A 17,108-nucleotide genomic window follows, 5' to 3' on the forward strand; every position below is an offset into this window, starting at 1 on the left:
TGTTGGCACTGTAATGCATCTCCTGGGTTATTACGTCACATGGTATTTGATTGCCCAGTTATTCTGAAATTTTGGACTGAAGTCTGGGATGTAATATTGAAAATTTTACCAATACGTGATGTGCTTTCTTATAAATTGTTAATTTGTAAATCACTTGCTTTAACGCACCCTCTTGATGATACTGAAGCAAAGTTATTTAATTTCTTGGTTTCAGCTGCGTTAAAATCAATCACTTTTTGCTGGAAGGACGCTACTTCTCTTTCAGTTCATGCTTGGTGGTCTTCGATTATCTTTACAAGAAGAGGTGCTCAATTGTCTCTACAAGGCGTTCATCATAATTCAGTTTCTTATCAATCTTTTTGGTATCCTATTGATTCATATTTATTGCTGTGATTCAAGTTATTCATTGCTATTGTTTCATTCATTAGTTGTTATATTTAATGCTGTTCCATTAATGGTAACTCTATTTTTCAAGTTTATTGTAATATGATAAGTTATTCCACCCCCCTCCTCCTTCCCCTCCCTCCTTCTCCCTAGGTTTAGTTTTTCCTATGATAGACTATTTCTTATTGTATTTCATTCATTAATGACTGCCATTTGTAATTTTGATTATTCACTTCCTTTGTAATTTACTGACATATCGTATATTTTTCTGTTTTGTCTATTTGTGTCACCTTTTGAAAACTTCAATAAAAGTATTTTGAACTAAAAAAAAAAAAATTTGAAAGAGAACAAAATGTGGGTATAATGGGTTATATACTAAAGTAAATCTAGGTCTAGGTGTTCCCTGTGGACTTATGGTAACACATCTGTAGGGACCAGGAACACATCACAGTTGTGGAAGGTGTGACACCCCTATAGACTAAACATCAATGGCACAGTGTTCTGTGTCTCACCTTACAAATGAAATACACTTTTGTCAAAACCAATTAGCCTGGCTTGCATTTTGTACCCTACCCAAAACATGTTGTTTTGAAAAACAAACAATGATTGTATTCTGCACAAAATGCATCAATATGATAAATAATAAAATGCGGGATGATTCAGTATACTTTCGAGATGTAAAGTAGTCCCTCATATATTACAATGTAAGCACTCAGTAGGAGGTGGAATGTAACACCAAACAGCCAACAGCATGAGGTGAGAGAAATAGACTTCTCTTGGAGGAGCCAAATCTCATTCTATGTATATTTTAAAGACATTGTAACAAGTTATGTGTATGAAGATAGCTTCACTGTTACACCAGACCTAAAAACCTTAGGTAAAAGTACTAAAATAAAGCCTGACTGTGGCAACAAAAGTGGTGACATGTCTAAAAAGCTTTGAATTGGAAATAATGCAACAATGTTTAATTTACAGTTTGAACACTGCATTCAAAGGTAAAAAAAAGTGTTGTTTAATTGGCCAGATGGGCCACAGATAGGTTCCAATGTACTCTCCTAACACAAATGAACTGACTACTTCATTGATTGACAATTGACGGCATGGTCGTAGCAGGTGGTGGATGACGATAAACTAGATGCCTGCAATAAGCCTTAGTTTAAATTTGTTGTAAAGGAGAAAGTATTGATTATTGCAACCCACCCTGAAGAAAGAAATCTTTAAACAAAAACTGGAACTTTGTAGACTACCCATTAAGTAGAATTCATCTTGAATGATATCAAAGTTAATGTAACCAAGGTGAACAGTGGTTCTAAGAAACATCCTTGTAATCCCTCCAAATTCGCAATCTTTTCAGAATATTCCTATATACAAAAAAGACCTGTTATAATCCAACTTCACTCTCAAACCACTACTGAAAATAAGGGGGAAGTTCTTCATTTTCAGATTGAATTAAAGTTGATGTACAAGTTTTTATCCAATTTAAATTTGGGGGAAAACACCTGGAATATGGGAGTATATGGCAATTCTGGCACGAACCACATAGCCTATTTTTTTAAAGAGGAGCTACAAAGGTTAAGAACTGCAGACATTATTCAAAGAAATACAAAACATGCCTCAAAGAATGCACAACAATACCTGGATAATTATTGTACACAAATTCCAACCAAAGTAAGGGTGGTAGCTCAGCAAAGACTACAGAAATGGTCAAGGCCATTTTAAATGACGTTTGCAGTTAGCGTGTTGGATCCCTTTGACGTACTCTGATTTTCACTAAGAAACAGTGCTAAATACGGCAGAACACGAATAGAGAGTGCGAGGGGCTGCTTCCGCTTGCTAAATGTACTTTTGCAGTATGATTAATTACTCTTGCAGGAGCAACTGCATAATTATCAGTACTTCTGCAACAAAGAGGAACTCCGACCTACCGACATTTTCCGGATTACTCCACAATAATTGAAATTCTGGCCAGGCCTAGCATTGACATAATTTGGAAAATATGTGCGTATGTGAAGAGCTACTGGAGAGCTATATTGCTCATGCTGAATGACCTAATGTTAGCAGTGTGCACATCATTCATTCAATGTGCACCAACATTTTTGATGGTGTTGCCTTACCTGGATGGGAATGGGTCTTTGTCCATCTGCATGCAAACCAAAAAGGGATACTCAGAGAATTTCACTGTGGTGATGAATTTTACTTCTGCCTCGGTTTCGAAACGTGCCTCCATCGCCGCTTTCACAAACAAGGAATCGACAACAATGTTGCCAGCCACCACCAGAGCTCCCCTGACAAATAAATATTGAAAAATGTTATTGTTTATTTCGGGACTGGCCATATCACAGACTAAGTGGTGCTCCTTCCGCGTACTCAATATTGTTAAATGATGGATCTAGAATAAAACGTGACGTAAACGCGTACTTAGTTTATACAAATATATTTTCAAATCCATTTCCGGTGTCTGAGTTGGATGTGCAACTTTTTGTAATGTTTTGGAGGGAGAGTCCAGTTAAATCACAGATTTCTGTAAACTCTGGCCTCAATTCGCTGTCATCTGCACTCATAAATCTACCAAATAAGCTCATAATAGAGGCATTGTATTTAGAAAAGTAAACCTTGTGCTCGAAAATCCTTTGACTTCAGAGGAATATGACCCTATATTCTATAGGAGCAAACTCTAACTTTTTCCCACCATGAAAAATGGTTGGAGATTTGCTCCTGCCAAGGGCTGGAGAAAATGCTTTTCTATGGTGGGAAGTGGAACATATCACCTGCTTGTATCTTATTGCCATTACATTGATGTAAATAGACCAATTGTTGAATCTAATAGAGAGATTATGTGTTTTGGTAATCCGAGCAAAAGTCGGAAGGATGCTAATTTAGTCACTTTGCAGACATTAGATGATATGGTTGAGCCTTTGCAGCAAGCAGAAGCAGAACTGAAAGTGTAAATCTAAAACAGCAAACACATTCTAACGGCACAATGAACAAATCACAAAGCATCGACATGTTACTGCCTGCATTTCTCAAGTATGTACTTTGTTCTTACCGATTAATAACACTGGTTTTGGATTCACGGTACCACAGACTAAAATCCATTCCACCTGAAATGTCAATGGAAATGCCCCCTTGGAATTCCGCACTGGCCTTCAGTCCAGACTGCAACTGAATAACCTAAGAACATAAAACAATGCAGAGAGAACATCACTGCCACCTTCTGTAAAAACAATAACTTTTATGTAGTTTAGAATTAGAGACATAGGTATCGGTTGCCAATCATTTTCACCCGGCCTTCCCAGTCTGAGGACTGCTAGACAACAGGGCCAACATGGGCCTCTGGCTCTGCCCTCGTTTCCTCACCACTAGGGGACACTTACATGCCATCTAATATACACACTGTGGCCCCACTTATTCAGGAAATCACCTCTGCTCCCTACATCCATCACCCTTTTCTCTGATACCATCAGTGAATGCCAGTGGCTGTAGTTCAGAACAAAGTGTAACATGCTCTGCTCTAATGAACATTACCGTTTGACATTTCAAATGAATAGTTGCTGGTGTTATGTTTCAGATGTGCTATATTATGTGTTGTTTAGGTAAGTTCTCATAAAATGAGGTGGAAAGTGTCAAAGATGTATAAGATGTTTATTGTCGTTTCCTAATCTCCTCACTGCAACCGTTAACAGCTCACATTCCAACTGTCAGCAAGTGGCAGAACACTTTAAACATTGTAAATGGAGCGTGCACCAACTGGGACATGCCAATATCAATATGTTATTAGTGGACCTCACTAGTTGATCTCTTATCAGTGAGTCTGATAACATGCCAAATTCAGTTAACTTGCATAGACCTCTCAATGCTGCAATATAATTGACTACACATTCTTGTTTACCTTGGATCCTACTGAAAAATGTATGCCCTTCCAGCACCACATTTTTTTTATCTCCAAATTAAGATTCTAATTTTATAAATGTTAACTTGTACACATTAGGATCATTTTAATCTTCTTCTGTTATTGGTTCTAGTAGTGTCTCATAGATTGTCCTGACTTGTACTCCTAAATTGTGCAGTAGGGTATGCTATTTTCTTAATGGGATACATTTTTCACCCCTATGTCAATCAATTAAGATTAAAACATCTTCACTCATCCTTCCAAAGCAGGTTAAGTTCTCAAATTTCATTTTAAAATAGAGGGGGATGTTTTATGCATGCAGGGGCCATAACTGGTGAAAACATGGTATATAGAGAGACACATAGTAGGAGATCTTATTACAAATAAATTAAATATAGCATTAAGATCACTAAATGACTATGCTAGATGAGTTTAAAATTGCCCATACAGTATTACAGTACAGTAAATTATGAACATACAACATGCTCATTAGTATATGCCAAATGATGTTTCTCTGAATTAACACTCTTACAGTTTGTCTTACTTGAAATTTATGAATATTGAAGCCAGAATATTTGAAGTGAATTTCAATAAAGAGTTAGCACTTTTGGCCTGGGTAGTCACCTTACCTCTCACCTACATTCACCATGCCATTGGCTATATAACAGATTTGTCCTGACCTTTTACCTCGTTAGGTACTGCATACATGTTGTGTGGTTTTCTCTAAAACTAGCCTCATTTATTATGCATGAAGTTTCTCAGAATCACAGGAGGACTACCATCTTCTGCATCTCCTGCATATTAACTACATATAAGGGTCATCCCTATCATCAACCAACATGACACAGCAAGGTAGAACCCCTGAGGGTACCTTTGGGGTAAATAAGAACCATATTTAGGCTGGGGCAGGAAGAGATGAAAGACGTCCATGCTGACATGCTGACACGAGACGCTGATGCTCCTGCACACAGACACTCCAGCATGCAGTGGTCTGACATCCCTTGCAGGGCATCCATCTTGAGACCAAGACGGGGTCCTTCGTCAATTCACATCAGGTCTGGGGGTTGGCTTATCCAAGGGGGATTCTTGGTTATACACCTACATACATGCTAGGTACATCTAGTTAGGGTTAGCATCGTAGAAGTATGCATTATTACTGTCATGAATTTATATGCCTGCATATATTCATTGTTTTATCACTATCATAGAAGACTACCATCTATTTACTCTGTTAGTGCTCATGATCGTATATATCTGTTTCTGTCTCATGGTTGTTGCAGCACACATATTTTACACTAGAATGACCCTGATTCAATAAATGCTTATTGAAAACGTCCCCATCGTTTATTATGTATCTCTCTCTGAGACAAAGTGAGCACGAGTGACTGATCGAAAAGTACTGTACTGTTTCCAATATCCCTGTGGGTTCAGGGTTGTCATGTTCGATAGTTGCCAGAAATTATTTTCTCCTTGGTTAGAGGGGTTCATAGTGGCACTGTGAGCTAGCTGGTATACAGGCGAACATATCCAGTGGGGGGGTCTGGAATCAGTTTGGATACCATTCCCACAGTTTATGTTGTCTAAACACGCAGAACCTATATAGATTTATAGGGACTACACAACACTTTAGGTATATTAAAATGCCTTACCGTAATTCAGTATGCGTGGCACTGGCAAGCACAAATAGATGCCCTGTCAGTATCCACATCTGTAGAAAGCTTAACTTTAGTGTGATGTCACTGAAAATTACGTTAATGACACGCACTTCCCATCAAGTTGGATAAACATACAAAGACTGTTGAGGATTCAAAAATGCATTTAAAAAGCACAATCACACAGCTGCATTCATAAGTGTGCGTGACATATATAATTAGGCTGCAAACCTTCACTTACTACACTGCCAATCAGTTCATGACTTTCCCAATAGGAGACCTATTAAAGAAACGTTGCCCAAAAATCACATGTTGTAAAGAAAACTTCTCCTGGAGAAAGCAACAAATGAGGTTTATGAGGAGACTCAACCCTCTGAGGAATTTGGCGGAGTCAGCCTCCATCAGTGCTCCATCAGACAAATAGGCTCTTAATGCTGAGCAAATACTTCGTAAAGAGCCAGCCACTGTCACTGACGGAAAAAGTAAACGTGACAGAAAAGAAAACCCACAGAATGGCAACTTCACTAATCCGGAGCTGGGCCAATTAAGACAACTATCATTGGAAAGGATGAGTGGAGATGTGACAGAAATGACACAAAGAGTTCCAGCCGAAGAGGAACCCAAATGAAAAGAGAGGAAACAAGAATCTGCCCACTGTGCAGGTAGGTATTGTCGCCAAATATTGTGGTAAGTTCTCATAAAATGATGAGGAAAGAGTAAAAGCTGTTTGAAACATATATTGTTGTTTCCTAGGCTCTTGGCAAAACCATTAACAGCTCACATTCTAATGGCAAGAGGCAGAACACTATAAACATTGTAAATGGAGCACGCTCCAACTGGGACATACCAATTTTGGGAGAAGGGCAGAAAAGAGGGAATTACAGTCCTCAGGAAATTACAACATGTGTTTTATTTACGGGAATGAAACTAATGTTTCGAAACGCCCCCCAGTGTTCATTCATCGTCATTGCAGGTTCATCATGGGAACTATGGTAAAAACCCTGGTGTAGTATCGAAGTGATGGCACAACTGTTGTGAGAAGTCACTTATCTCAAAACAACATCTTGCGCCTAAACATAGATTGTTGCAGAGTTGCTCCTGACTGATCATCCGCGGAAGTGCAGTTGCCCAAACTCTTTTTAAAGGGCTCCCCCAGTAGTTTTGCCAAATGACAAACACCAACGCTGCCTACTGTTGATTGTATCCATGCCTCTTTATTCTACCATTTTACCCTTCCTGTCTCTTTGGCTCACTCTTGCACCTTCTTTCATCCCTGCTTTCTTCCCTTGTTGCTCTTTTTTTCTTCCTCTTTTTTCCTCCTTTTACTTTTTTTCACTTTAGGTCAAAGTCTGGTGGTAAAAAGTAAGTCCTAGTCTGCAACCATTTACTTAAATTAACACTGTATGATGTGGAGCATCATACAGTGGACTCTGGAGGGCACACAAATGTATGAAAATCATTTAAAACTGATTCATGTCTCCATTGCACACAGATGTATAACATTTCAAGGAAGGTTCTGCGTCTTTCTCTAAATACATGCATGAAGAAGAAAAACTCACCCATTCTTCATGCTCCAAGTATTTGGCATAAATTGTGTTCTAATCTCCAAGCAAGGGTCACCACTAACCAGTGGTATGGGATTTCCCCTTAAAAATCACTAAGGTATCATTGCTCACTGTGACATGGATGGGTGCACAAATATAGTACACAGACATGTGTTTGGATGCTATAAGTGAAATAACTCAGATATGCCATTCTGCGATCTTAGACAATAGACTATCTACAAGACACATAAACCAACAAGCATTGGCCATAGGCAGTACAGCTAGACCTGATGGGAGAATTTAACTTGAATATTGGATCAAGGAACCCCACACGTGCCTAAAATACAATTTATGTAAAAATATAATGGTATATATATCGCATGTACACTAAATACTGTAATGTGTAAGATAATTTCATTTTGTTTTCAGTGGCTGGACTAAAAGTGCAAGTGTATACACACACACACACACACACACACACTCTCTCCCTCTTTCTCTCTCTCTTTCCTTTGATACTTTCTGGCTAAGCATCAATGGTGGGGGGGATAAGGGCAGTCAGATTAGGCTGAGTCTGAATAGCGTGAACAACTGAGACACACAGAGAAGATGTATTTATGTAGCACACAGTATTAAACTGATAATATATAGCAGAAGGAAGATGGAAAGATGTGTTGGCAGTGAAGAGATATAGTGAGAAAGTGTGTCAGAGAGAGGGGGTAGAGATAGAAATAGAGAAAGAGAGAGGGAATACATATAACAGAAAGGGGCACACAAAAACTCTGAGTACGGGGAATTACTCCAAATCATGGCATAGTGGGAAGTTTAGGTAGGTTGGATCACTGAGGAGAAAGCACAGGCAATTAAAAAAGTAGGGGAAGCAGCAGCATAGTGAATAGGAGAAGTTGTAGGCAGGCATCACATGTTGCAAGGCATGAGGAACGTGCCATGGTGGACTTGACATGATGAATGTGAGCGATCATGGTAAATCTATCAGAACACTTTATCCTCAAACTGATGCTATACTCTTGTGAAGAAAACTTAAATATTTAATGACATTGGGGTGTGACCATGGCAGCCACCTAGATGGCCGCACCTTCGTGAGGCTTAGGCACAGACAGTCTGCCTTCAGCTGTAACCACCGCTTTGAGGATGTGTGACCTGATCCGAAACATCTGCCAGCACACTGCAGACCCGCAAGACCCACTTTGAGGTGACAGGGTGGATTTGCGGGATGGGGCCTACAGCAGCACGTGAGGTTAGGGGGCCCCGCCGTCACAGCGTCAGAGGCCCTGTGGTGACAGGGGCAGCGGGTGAGCCTGAGGCAGGGCTGCCAGGCCCGCCAGCGCAGAAGCCCCCTACCCCTTCACCTCTCTCCACTGTCTGTACAGAGGCACCTGGAAACACATAGCCTTGTCCGGAGCTGAACACGGAGCGTAGGACATATTTGGAAAATGGCGGGCCGCGTCTCGGAGACAGGATGGGCCCGCGAGATATCAATGTGAGAGGCATATGAATGGCTGCGTCCAAACACTGCGACTCACGTAGGGGCCGTTCCCCCTATGATTCTTTGTGGCTGGGGCTCTGGGGACTATACAGCATTGATGCCCTGCAACGTGGGAGGAACAGGGGCATGGCTGGTAGGAGACCACATGCTTGGTGTGCATAGGGCCTGTAGTGCCGGTCGCCCCCTCTCAGTCTCCCTCCTCCCTGCTATATTGCCACACAGCACCCGGGGACTGTACGCCCGACTGGGGCCAGGATAGAACCACATCTGGGAGAAGGCAGACCATTACCCCCCCCCCCCCCCCCTGCAAATTGTCACGCACTCCCGGGCCCCGTGACAGGGCAACTCGATCACCTCATTGCGAGGAGGGAATGGTGGTGTGGCAGGTCAGGGATTAGGTGCCTGACACCTATAAGGCCTGTAGAAATTGCCCCCTCTCTGCCCCCCACCAACCCAATGAGTAGCCCATGGGAGTAAAGCGTGCCCTCTCCAGTACCATTGACTTGCAGTGGCTAAGTTATACCTGGGCCGCAGAAGAATCACACATTCATAGGCAACTCTGACCTAGGAGCAATTACAGTCATAGCAATCCATCCTTTTCACTTCAGACTCCTACCTAGGAGCGACGGACTCACCAGAATGGGACGCACTGATCCCAAACAGCGGCGGCTTACGTTTGACCGTGCCAAATTTGCGGATTCCTCTGTCGCCCATTCTGACATGGAGGACACCGTGGGGAGAGGCCAGCACATCATATCCACGAGCACTATGGAGACACTGATGGCAGAACTAAAGGCTGGCTTCAGCACAATGGATGCCCACTTCGATACTCCATCAAGCTGCATTGACAAGATGGGTGAGAAGATTGATCAGCAAGAGGCACGGCTAGGAGAAGCAGAGAAAAAGGTCTCTGACCTAGTGGACACCTCCATGGCCATGCAAAAAAGACTGGAAAAGGTTGAACGCCTATTAAAACAAGGTGCAGTGAAAAACGAAGACCTTGAATCGAGGTCACGCCACAACAATATAAGAAGTTCTGGAACTGCTGGAATGACAAACATGGGACGCCCAGTAGTCATTATAGAACATCTATTGTCTGACCTATTTGACCGCTCTAATTCCTCAGCCACATTCGCGGTTGAGCGAGAGCATCAACCTCCCAGGTACATCATTGCACGCCTCCTCAACTAAAGAGACAGGGACAGTACGCTCAGAATAGCCAGGGAAAAAGAACCATTGTGGTATCAAGGAACTGGCATTTCAATATTCCCTGCCTTCACATCCATAGTACAGGGGGCCAGGAGAAAATTCAATGTTGTTAAGAATACGCTCTGCAAAATGGGCTTCAAATACGCCATGTTATACCTGGCGTGTCTCAGGATTGAACACAAAGGACGCTCCAGAATTCTAGACACCCCTGCAGATGCGGTCACCTTTTGCACAAAAATACAAGTGGGGTCCCGTCACACACCCCGCCTTCTCTTACGGATCGGGGAATGGATGATCAAAATGGTACATTACCGGGCACACAAGATGAATCTTGAAGTTGCTGGGCTTCTCTTGAAGGCCCTTAGTTACAGAAAGTCAGGCATAAGAATGCCACGTGTGCCCCTTCAAATTTAGGGGTTGGTTAAAAATATAGGCATTTATCTAATTACTAAGGACTGTCATGGCCGAGTCTCCATTATGCCCCCGGGCGTACGCCAAAGGCTCCGTACAAGGGGAAAAATATATCTTTTTTTTCAGTTTACCTTCATTTGTTCACTTAGAGATATGGAGATTCGCTGTATGAAGTTATACCTGGTGTGGGACGGTTGGGGAATGTTTCACTTAGTTATTGCAATGAAAAGTTTGAATTGCCTTGTATTAATGCATTGGATACTGATGGTTTGCTCCCATAACGATGATGACATTCAGGCTCAAAATGCCTTGGTAATACTGCCCCCCTCGCCATCCCCAGGACAGTAGAACTCTGCTTTATATCCTGGAACATCTGCAGAATTAACATCCTGTGGAAAGCAAAACAGGTACCCTCCTATCTAAGTAGACACAATGTAAACATCGCCCCATTACAGGAGACTCATCTGTCTCCATATATCGATCCCTCTTTCGCAAAACAGTGAGGAACACATAGGTGTTTCTCCTGCTATAGCTCATACTCCAGAGGCACTTGTATACTTATTCATAAAACTGTGCCATTTGTCCTAAAGACCCAGTACTCAGACTCAAACAGCAGATACCAGTACGTTCGGGGTACACTAGCGGATCATAAAATCCTCATAATTAATGTCTATGCACCAAATACAGATGACCCAGAGTTCTTACAGGAGCTGTTTACCTGCTTGGATATTGGGAGGGGACCTGAACATGACATAAGGCCCCCAAAGGGACACACACAACACACAACCCCCTAGCAAACCCCATGTTCTGGAGGCATTCCAACATATTATTGATTTGTATCTCCTATTGGATGTATAGCGCACTGGTAATATGTCTGCACCAGGGTTCATATACTTCTTGTGGAGAAGCGTGGCTCAGTGGTTAGAGGCGGCAGACCCGGAAGCTGAGATCAGCCGTGTACCAGGGTTCGATTCCCCGCCTCGGCGGGTCTCGGGCTCAAAAAATTCCACGGACTCGACAATTCTCGCTCCGTTGCCTACTCGACTCACGGGGTCACACTCTGCGACTCTGAGCAATAGCTTGCTTAATCTCCACTACGGCCCCTCGCGGCGGGATGCCTGGCTTTCACCTTGTGAATACCCTGCCGGCGTATCTCAGAGGGGAATACCAGGACGGGTTCCCTAAGCAAGCGCCTTGAGACCCCTGGGTGATTAGTGCGCTATATAAATCGAAATACATTTACATTTACATTTACATATTCAGCATCACATGATGTCTTCTAGACTGGACTATTGGTTCCTCTCACCAGTAGTGCACCAATAGGTAGACACTGTCACAATCCTTCCAAGAACGCTTTCGGATCACAGCCCACTCATCCTGCAGTTAGAAATTCCACACAGTTGCCCAACGACCTATAGCTGGAGGTTTCATGGGGAGGCACTAGTAAATCCAGTATTCCGCGAGGAACTACTGACATCCATCATAGAATGTTTTGATATAAAAACAGGCATGGTCTCTGCTCAGGCGACACTGTGGGAGGCCTTCAAGGCATATATTCGTGGGTCTGCATCTCCAAGCATGCAGATTTTTTTCTGAGATATTCGCACACAACTGCAAAAAGTGGAAAACGCCCTTCGCATACAGGAACAAGATGCAAAGAGGGAGGGGACACCACTGACGAACCACCGTCACACTCTTCTAATGGAATTCCGGGATCTGGCTGAACTGGAAATTAAATACATGGGAACATTTTCCAGCATGCGAAGGTATGGGGATGGCGAAATGCCAGGGCGCACATTAGCTAGACTATTGTGCCCAAATAGACAGCAAAACTATGTAGCTGGGATAGCACAAACATCATACAGGAATTCAAAACGTAATATCAAAAACCTATACAAATTCAACACCACATCAAATCAGTCAGACATTGCCTCCTACCTCGCTGTCATAGCCATTGGGTGGTTATCGAATGGGAAGCAGGAATTCCTCAATTAGCTGTTAACCTTTGAAGAGGTCACACAAGCTAGTACCGACTTAGATGGCTCTAAGGTTCCAGACCAGGATGGGCTCACTGGAGCCTTTTATAAGGCTTTTAAACAGCTGTCGGCCCCTCAACTCCTTGCTCTATATTATAAATCCCTAGCTACAGGGGAAATACTGCCCACACTCCACGCGTCGGTCCTCACGATCTTATTGAAACCGGGCAAGGACCCAAGTAAATGTGCATCATACCGCCCATTGTCCCTACTTAACGTAGATAAAAAAATCCTAGCTATGGTCTTAGCCAACAGGATGTCACTTTTGATGGAACAAATTATCCCACCGGCTCAGGTCTGATTTGTCCCACACAGCTCGACTTTCCTTAACCTCTGAACGTTGTTTGAGGTTTGAACAAGGTGGCCTAAGATATCCCAGCTACGGCTGCCCTCTTAGACGCAGCAAAGGTCTTCAATACCGTAAAGTGGCCATTCTTGATAGCCGTTCTAGCCAAAATGGGAATTCCTCCGAACTTTGTATAATTGATTATGCTGCTATACATTAAACCAATTACATGCCTCAGAATAAATGGAGCGCCTACAAATGCTATACATATTTGAGGGACTAGGCAAGAGTGTCCGCTCTCCCCTTTCCATTTTATTATTGCAGTTGACCCATTGGTGAGGACCCTACAAAATAAACACAGTCACTGCGGCCTACAACTTATATATGGCCTCTTGCTATTGTCTCTATATGCTGACAATATTTTACTGTTTATACGACAGCCCTAAGATAACTTACCCCCACTCATGCAGGAGATAATACAATTTGGCCAGCTATCAGGGCTCTATATTAACTGGGCCAAATCAGAAATACTCCCACTCACAGGTTCCACCCAACCCCTGTCATCAGAATATCCCTTTGAATGGCGTCAGGTGGCACTAAGTACCTTGGTATACATTTACATTCAGACAGGGAACAGGTCCTCAGACGCATTTATGGACTGGCAATAGATACGCAATAGATATAGAGATGGATAAAACTACCCCTTTCCCTAATGGGGCAAAGATCCATTATTAAGATGGTGGTCCTCCCACGCTATTTATATCTATTTATCAATATTCCTATCCCACTCCCACAAACCTTATTCAAGAATCTATGTAGCCTCTTGCTGTGGCTGATATGGGTGGGTAATCGACCCCATGTACGCTGGGAAACACGGACCCTCCCTTATGAACGGGGTGGACTGGGGGTCCTGGACTTTTGCCTCTACTACCTTGCTGCACAGTGTCACTATACATACCACTAATATCCAGATGTGCGAATACCATATATATGCCTAGAGCACGCCCAGCTAGATGGTCTGTTCCATTCCCAATTACTCCCAACTCCTGCGTGGCATCCCACAAAAAACCACAGACATACAGAGTTTCCACAACCTGTTGGGTGTGGCATATGATGCACCACATACTGTGCGGAGGACCCCTCTCTGCCGAGGCCATCCCCACATTTGATAACCCATGGATCTCTCCTGCAAGAGAAGCCATAGTTAAGCGCACACTAACAAAAACCTTCATTGTCCACCCTGGGCGACCTGTTCCCTGACAGCCAAATTATACAACTGGCGGAGACCTCTAGGGTGCTGGCTGTCTCCCATATGAACCTTTTCAACTTTGGGAGAATCCAGAGTGCCCTCAGGTCTTTATTACCCTCTCCCAACAGAAAACTTCCCACCCTTATCTTTATTAATAAAAGCGTCTGATGGGGGGGGTATATGACATCCAAATTATATTGTGCCTGCTTTGCACTATGGCCGGACACGACCACTCGAGTAAGGGAAACCTGGGAAAAAGAGCTGGGAATACCACTAACTGACAAGATATGGAAGTACTGCTGTGAGCAAATTAAACGTGTTTCCATTAATCAGACACAAATTGAATCATTTTAAATACCTACATAGATATTATCTTTCCCTGGCAGATATCGTAAAGTTTGACTCCACCAGGTCCACAGCATGCCTGAAACGCCAGGCTCCCAGTGCCAATTCCGCCCATCTCACTTGGACGTGCCTGGTTATCGCTAAGTTCTGGAAGGACATATTTTCTCAGATTTCCAAAATGACTGAATTCGACATAACTCCTGACCAGGTAGTTGGCCTACTAGGCTATACTCGCAATGTCCCCCAAGGGATTTGCTGCTTAGTTTCCATGACGTTGCTCCTTGGAAAGATGGAGCTATCCCTTGGATGGGGGGGGGGGGGGGACTAGACCACCCTCCGACAAGGACTGGCTTGATAACATGAGCAGATGCGAACGTTTGGGAGAAGAATATGCTAATCTACAACCTTTCACATCACGGCCCAAGGATATCTGGTCCCACTCCCGTCAATATATGCAGGCTTTTGATCTAGAGGCACTCACACTCTCCCAATCCCCTTCTAGATCCTCTGCTTAGACCCCTCTGGTGGGAATTCATACTAGTGCATGACAATGCAAACTAATAGCTGTCCATAACACTGCCACCTGTTTTCATTAAAAAAATATGCGGAATGCTGTCATGGGTGTATTATTCCTAAATGTTTGGACCTCAAGCTATTGTAATTTCGAGCGCTGTTTCAGCATTATTATGCAGTATCTAATGTAACATGTATCTTATGTTTAAAACTCAATAAAGAAAATTAAAAAATATATATATTTAAAGATATGTATGGCATTGAAAGGAATGACTACCTCAGAGTGATCGATCAAAAGGACAAGACCTTTCACCACGTTCATTGGTTCCCCAGTAGCTGAAAACATTTTAGCCATCAAGTCGCTGTAGCCTTTGAAAAACGTAACAGGCCTAAGCTGAACATCAAATAAGATGGCAGACATTCCAGCGAAGGACTCCAAGTCTTCTTCCCCTTCATCTGCGGTGGCGGCAATTAAGGACTCCAAACCCTGTGCTTCTATTACAACCTGAAAACAAACGATGGAAGCAGATATGCATTAAGAAAGTAGCATGTAAGTGACACATTTCAAGTTTATTATAATTCTTTATCAATTTACATAATTTATATCAGGTACACTACAAGCATAATTATCCCTAGGTGCAATACCATATAGTGGTGATTCAACTCTGGCTCTAATGAAATATTTGGGGGTGATTCAGAGTTTTGCAGAGAAGGTACTCGATCTGTCACTGACATACTCTTCCAATGGTCTGAGGTCTCAATGGCATGAGGGCTGTCGGAGGTTTGTCCATTCGACTGCAAACACGATTTAGAGTGAGGAGTTGAATAGACATTTCCTCTGCCTGGCAGTACAGTTCAGTGAAACCTCCAAAATGTCCACCACACCACGAGAGTCAACTCCCATGGTGAGTGGGTCATTAGGTTTTGTATTTTCAAAAAGAAAATCCAGCTTTGCGTTTTTGTTTTTGAACACACAATAACATGTTAAATGTTTGACAGATCTTAGGTAGCATTATTTTGATGGACCAATCAGTGAAACTTTTAAAACGTTGACAGGCACCATATCACTGCAGTTCCTGCCGATGTTATGAGAAGTCTGCCTCGGCCGGCAGCCATCCCTAAATTTGGCAGACGGTAGGCGCTGCCCTTCCCGAGCCTTTACTGGCCCCATCCTCGGAGCTATATTCATTTATTAAGGGGAGGGAGGCACACATACTCCCTCCCTCTGCCTTTTTTGGCCCTGGGGACATATTTTCTTTTCATCAAGGGGAGGGGGTACATTGCCCCCCCACCCCTGAGCCATTATGGGACCAGGGGACCCCATTCCCTGGGCCGTATATTTTCTTTATGGAGAAGGGGCACGTGGCCCCCTCCTTGAGCCTTTATGTCCCGGGGACCCCATCCCCGGGGGCTAATGTCGATACCCCGATGCATACCGGGGAACCCACAGCACACGGTGTTGGGGGCTGCGGGAGAGCCCCCTGGGCCCTGTGGCCCTTCAGGTCCCTGCATGCACACATCCTGGGTGCAGTGGGAGCTGGCATTCCTCCCACCTGGATGGGCCATGTATTTTTCTTTGCTCTCGGCGGGCGGGAGCAATATTAGTTTCCCTGCCTGCAACAGCATGGCATGGCATTGCAACAAATGTGTGCTGGCATTGCAACAAATGTGTGCTCCTACCCAGCTGCAGCATTTTTTCATCTCCCACTGAGCAATATTAGTTTCCCTGCCTGCAACAGCATGGCATGGCATTGCAACAAATGTGTGCTGGCATTGCAACAAATGTGTGCTCCTACCCAGCTGCAGCATTTTTTCATCTCCCACTGAGAGCCCAAGCTGTAACAGGCAGGCAAACAGTGTATTGGGGATGGGCTCCCTCGGACACGGTGATTGAGCAGGCCTCAGAGGATTGGGTCTCCAGGGCCCTTGGTGTCACAGAGGGGGGTCTGTGCACCCCTTTCTTCTATAATCATGTTTTGACGATGTCCCCAGGAGCTTTCCAGGCTTGGAGAGGGAATCCAGGCACCACCCTCTCCTTTAATAATTATGCCGGGCCCCAGGGGATAAGGTTTTATCTGGGCTGTTG

General features: G+C 43.4%; 1 protein-coding gene across 1 annotated transcript in view; it reads right to left on the minus strand.

Annotated features, from left to right (window-relative positions):
• The window catches only part of MTTP (microsomal triglyceride transfer protein), a 324,058-nt gene that overhangs the window by 2,793 nt on the left and 304,157 nt on the right, over positions 1-17,108 (minus strand). The window contains exons 15-17 of the mRNA XM_078676089.1: positions 15,300-15,527; positions 3,431-3,555; positions 2,499-2,669 (exon numbers count right to left, since the gene is read on the minus strand). Of these exons, the coding sequence (XP_078532215.1) occupies positions 2,499-2,669; positions 3,431-3,555; positions 15,300-15,527 (524 nt within the window). The remainder of the gene's footprint in view (positions 1-2,498; positions 2,670-3,430; positions 3,556-15,299; positions 15,528-17,108) is intronic.

This window comes from Lissotriton helveticus, chromosome 2_1 (genome assembly GCF_964261635.1).
Source record: "Lissotriton helveticus chromosome 2_1, aLisHel1.1, whole genome shotgun sequence".
Lineage (NCBI taxonomy): Eukaryota > Metazoa > Chordata > Amphibia > Caudata > Salamandridae > Lissotriton > Lissotriton helveticus.